General features: G+C 37.9%; 1 protein-coding gene across 1 annotated transcript in view; it reads right to left on the reverse strand.

The window, feature by feature from the left end:
- LOC111864363 (dynein heavy chain 7, axonemal) overlaps positions 1–4,299 on the reverse strand; it is a gene marked incomplete at its 5' end in the record, with an annotated part of 12,212 nt that extends 7,913 nt beyond the window's left edge. Inside the window, 3 exon segments of the mRNA XM_033751409.1 lie at positions 508–516; positions 689–855; positions 4,143–4,299. Coding sequence (XP_033607300.1) covers positions 508–516; positions 689–855; positions 4,143–4,299 — 333 coding nt within the window.
- Between the last annotated feature and the right edge of the window lie 1,560 nt (positions 4,300–5,859).

The following is a 5,859-nucleotide window of genomic DNA, read 5'->3' on the forward strand; positions in this document are numbered from 1 at the left end:
CTATGGTAAATGACAGCTCAATCTAACGCAATGTCACACGAAATAATTAAATCAAAATGAAAATAAATCGAAATCTATGGAAATCCAATTTAACACTGCAATCGGAAACACTGAAATGGAATCGTAAAATATTTAGTATAGCGTGTGTTGCTTTTACGTCCAACAGATGGCGCTGTTTTTTCAAAAGAAGCATGTTTTTACCTGTCACAGGTGTGACATCTGTATAATAGGTATATAAAAACGCGCGTATTCGAATGCAGCGTTGTGTCAAAATTTCAAAGCAATCGGTGAAGAACTTTAAGGGATTTAAGGTTTTGAACAAACGAACATTTACATTTTTATTTAAATAGATATATGGATGGGAAGATGAGGAGTGTGAGGGGGAAGGGGAGAAGGAGAAGAAAATACCAGCTGCACTATCTGTGAATGTGTTTGTAATTCAGTCAGCAGCAGATTATTCATTTCAGAAGAATGTTCTTTCAGAGGGCATTTACCCTGTGTACTTACAGTTCTGTCCTGAGCAGCAGTGAAAGGAAATGAAAAAAGTAGAATTAACTCATGTTTTAAATATGTCTGAGACAGTGGGCCAATATAACTGGTATAATTGCCAAGTTACTGCCAAAATGTTCATGGAATCACCATGGGTATATTACTCTAACGATACAAGATCACCATGCATCAAAACTACCTGTGTCAGCAGCATGCTGTTGAACAGCTGCTCTGCCTCCTGCTGGTCCTTCCTGATGTCAGCATTCTCATGCATGCCAAACACTTCAGGGTGAGTGATGAATGGCAATGTGCATGTGTAATTGAGGAATAAATCATGCTCCTTCCCTCTTGGAACATAGTAGACATCTGCATCAAACAAATCACACTCTACAGGCTTCTTGATCCATGCAATATTTATCTGATTCCATTAAGCATCTTAGATCATACTGTAGAAACTGTTATAAAATTTAGTACAGAATGACGATTTGAAAAACAAATCTGATTTTAAGCCAAACTGATGCGTCATTGTGTCAAGATCCAAAAAGGATTTCTGTTTTCAAATTTCTGAACTCTTAATCTATTTATTTGTCTGATTCCACTGAAATCCGATGTTCTAAATCCATGTTAAGTTGTTGTTGGTTTTGATTCTGAGTTACATTGGCCCATGTCAGTTGCCACCAAAGGTAAAGAGATGTTCTCCCTGTGCTAAAACACTGAACTGTGAATATGTATGGGAGAGTGGAGGTAAAGTTCTAAACATTTATTAACTGTGGCATTAAATGGAAGTGAGTAGATAGCTTCAAGTTCCGGCAGATTTGCATATGATAAAGAGTCCTGTTACCTACTGGATAGGAAGTATCAGTATGAACATTTTGTTATAATCTTTCAACTCCTAACGTAATTAGATAATTCCAGTCAAATTTCATATAAGTATTTGTGATTTGAATTTCTCCCAGTGGTGAATGTCAAGATTACAGACTTCTGGTTTGTGATGTCATATGCAATAAGGGCAATAAAGCTGTTTATGTCACTTGAATCAATGAGGATGATCTATTATTCCTATGTACATTCTTTGTTGTCCTATGGTATTATCTTTTGGGGTAATGCCCCTCATAATGAGAGTATCTTCAAAATTAAAAAAAAGAATAATAAGAGTTACATCTGGTTCGAGTAGACTTGATTCATGCCGCGGATTATTAAAAAATTACAAATATTGCCACTTCAGTCTCAGTACATTTTCTCCTTCTTTTTGTCGTCAAGAACAGAAATCATTTTATAGATAATATTGATATTCATGATATCAACACACGTTATAATCACAATTTATATTTACCTTCTACAAATCTATCAATAGTTCAGAAAGGAGTGCTGTTCTCAGGTAGCAAGATTTATAACTACTTGCCCTCAAAACATTAAATTGCTATCCAAAGATATTAAAGAGTTCAAACTTTTATTAAGAAGCTATCTCACTGAACATGCTTTTTATAGTATTGATGACTATTGTAAATCAACTTCTCAATGAACATTTTGTCTCTCCTATGGATAATATAATTACACAGCTTATGTATCTACTGCACCTGTATCAGTGTTTATATTATTGTATAGGACTGCACTAATTAATAGTGGTTCTTAGTGTTTTCATTTGTCCTTGTATGGGTTAGGAATGTGTATTTTATTATCTTATGTTCAAACATGGTTATGAATGTATATTTTGTTTAAACATGACAGATTCTATATCCAATAGGTTAGTTTGACCTTGTATGTATTGATGGAATGCAATAAATAAAGTAAAGTAAGTAAAGTATAGTTTGGTAGATGTACCACATTATTTGGTATAACATACAAGGTGGTTCAAATATGACCGGGACTGATTTGTTTTTATAACCAAAATTGCCAAACACTTACTTCACATGTCAGTCTTCAACGTACTCCCCTCCAGAGTCAACATATTTTTTCCAACGTTCTGGAAGCATCCTGATACCCTTTTCAAAAAAGTTTTGTGGTTGGCGGCGTATCCACTCCTGAACATTCTGGATGACAGCGTCGTTGTCAACAAACCACATGCCTTGCAAGTCTGATTTGAGCCTTCCAAACAGGTAGAAATCACTTGGTGCCAAATCGGGACTGTACAGCGGATGTGTCAGAAGGTTCCATTTCAATATCCGGAGGGTTTCCATTGTTGTTTTGGTCATATGGGGGCGTGCATTGTCTTGAAGGAAGGCTACCCGCTTTCCACCTCTCTTCTGCTTGGATCGGATCTTTTCCTTCACATCTGTTGCCAGGAGGTCTGAGTAATAAGCTGCATTGACTGTTCTGGCATCTGTCAAAAAGTCTACATGGATACCCCCCTGCCAGTCCCAGAAGAACGTTGCCATCACTCTTCCAGCCGAACGGCTCCTCCACGCTCTCTTGGGTTTGGGAGAACTGGTATGCTGCCACTCGCGTGATGATTGCTGGGACTCGGGAATGAAGTAGTGCACCCGCGTTTCATCGGTGGTCACTACAGACTTCAAAAATGCATCACCTTCAACTTCAAACTGCTGTAGGAGACGACTGGCAGCTTGCGTGCACAGCATTTTGTTCATGTCCATCAAAGTGCATGGTACTCCGTGCATTCACCTTGTGATAGTGCAGGTGGTATTTCACGATGTCTTCTACACTACCAACACTGATGGACAGCATTGCTCCAAGTTCCTTGATAGTGATATGCCTATTCTCACGAAAAGCACGTCTGCACAATCAATGTTTGGCTTGGTGACAGATGTTCACGACCGACGATCATGTGGTTCATTCTCCACAAGCTCTCTGCCCTCTCTGAAGCACTTACACCACTCAAACACATGGTTCCGTGAGAGACACTCTTCCCCATACTGTTGTTGGAGTCTGTGGTGAATTTCAGCGGACGGGACGTTTTCTCCAATGAGGAATTTGATCACAATGCATTGTTCCACGCTCCGCGGTACCTTCTGTTCACTCATCACTCTAGCAACTTCCAGACAGGAGTGAACAGGTTCTAACCCTAACAGGAGGGAGGGTGGAGGTTGTGGCTTCACTCTCTCAAGGTCGCACAGCTGCTGCGCAGTGCAGCTTGTTTACAAAAAAATCAGTCCCGGTCATGTTTGAACCACCTAGTATCACAAAACAATATTCTTGTTCATATTAATTTTTACAAACAGCTAACATGCAAATTAAACTTTGCTTCATAACATGCCCATCAGGTCAATATTAAGCTTACTCCTAGACTGTGTCTGCTTGGGGATAAATCCAGTCTAGTTAACCTCGGCCCACAACAAAAGTAGTCATGTAAATTTTATATTCAAATGTTCATCATTTCTATTCCTTACTGGGGAAGTCCCATCTTTTTGGTTCAGAGGTCAGCTTTTCTGTGACTTGAGTTGAGATTTTTCATGGTTATCCCCAGTCCTAGAAGACAAATGCTCAGATAGCACCACAGCATTATCCATTCATCACTCACATTTGTTCTTCAATTTGGTGCTAGCATCATTACTTAAATCTACATTAATATATAGCTTTGGTAACCTAAAGAATTGTATTCAACCTCACTGGTATACCTCCCCAGTACATACGTATTGTTGGTCCACACACAAACTGACATCCTAACAGTGCAATATCATCTGAATGCTTAAACTTACCAGAAGGAGAGAGATAGTATACATCCTTTTCAACAATATCAGTGCAGTAGAACTTTGCCAGGATAGTGTTCAATGTACGACGATCCCACTCATCAGTTACTCGTCCACCATAGTTACACTCTCCAGTGAGATATCTCAGTGCTTCATATTGAATGCCCTGCAACCCAAAACACACATGAACTGACAACAGAAGAGTGGAATGTTGCCTGTATGAAAACCCAATTCTTTCCACAGGAATTCTGTGTAATTTTTCATACTTCATTGGCTCTGACATTAATTTATTATAGACATAAATTCATGGTTGTAAAGTAAATCAAACTACAGATATCACAGTGCATAGTCAGAAATTGTGTTTCTTGGCAGTTTGTTAAACATGGACAACGATGAAAAATATTTCAATTAAAAGTTTTAGAGCCCAGTGAGTTTTGTATCTTATGCTGTGCATAAATTTTTGTATGGTGAAAAATCTTTTTGAAATCTGATGAAGTTTGGTTTGAGTTTCATGTAAAGTGGAGTTAACATTACACTAATATGAATGGACAGTAATTGATTTGATGATACTGCTGTTCTTAGGTTGTTACACAATTTGACTGTGAGTTATATTGCCAAGGTTGTGGAGATACACGCTTCTCCAAAATGTTAGCAACATTGCCCAAAATCACACAGTTTAACAACCCAAGAACAGAAGTGACCTCAACAGTTAACCACTGTGAAAGCCTAAAATCAGATACTAATTGATTTGGCAACTTGTAATGCACACTCCAGTTAAGTGTAACTAATTATTTCATTAAGTAATATTGATGAATTACAAAAATATAAAATATTAGAAAGAAGGCAAAATAATTTTATATAAATGTTCCATACTATACCTAATAATTGGGAGTAGTACATGGTACATGACCCAAAGAGATTCCTTATTGGAATACCCAGCAGACAGAATAAGGGATAAGAAAGTAACATCTTCAGAGGAAATGCCATAAAAATCTACAAGAGAACTGGAAAGTTAACAAAGAGTGGGAGAATAACCAGGACATCTTTCAGTAATGTATTGGAAGACAGTAATGAGGTAGACTAACCAAGCAGAAATGAATGCAGAATGAACACAAAACACTGTGGAGACAGATGTAAGAGTGGAGGCTGTGGGAAGACAGAACTTAAACTTGAACCAGAACCAAGAGTGACATAAATAGACTGCAGACTGCAGAGTCCATAACGACAGAAGACAAATGTGAGATGGAGTAGTGGGAGGTCTGGGATGAAGGAAGGTCTGTAAGGAAAAAATAACAGAAACCTAGATCAGAATGGTGCCACAAAGGATGACAAACAAGATAATTGCCATATTTGTGCATGTATAAACCACACTAGATTTTACCTACCTGAAAGTAAAATACAGTAAAACTTGGTTATAGCAACATCGGTTTCTGCGACACCTTGTCTATTGCGTCAATATTCAATGGTACGAACTAATTCCTCATAAAGCAACTGTTTTTATACCTTGCTTAGTACGACATGCACAAATGCATCAACCTCGTATGTAACGTCATTTTCATTCCTGAATTTCTCTGATATGGACATTGAACATAATTTAGAAAGTGTGTATTGGGCAAGTAACAGGAAACAGATGAAGATAACTGATTACTGTACTCGTATCTAGGTACAGTAAGGCACAACAATTGATGTAATCTACTGTAATTTGGTGAGTAGGCCTACCTTTAAT

The sequence above is a fragment of the Cryptotermes secundus genome, unplaced genomic scaffold, assembly GCF_002891405.2.
Source record: "Cryptotermes secundus unplaced genomic scaffold, Csec_1.0 scaffold338, whole genome shotgun sequence".
Taxonomy (NCBI): Eukaryota; Metazoa; Arthropoda; class Insecta; order Blattodea; family Kalotermitidae; genus Cryptotermes; species Cryptotermes secundus.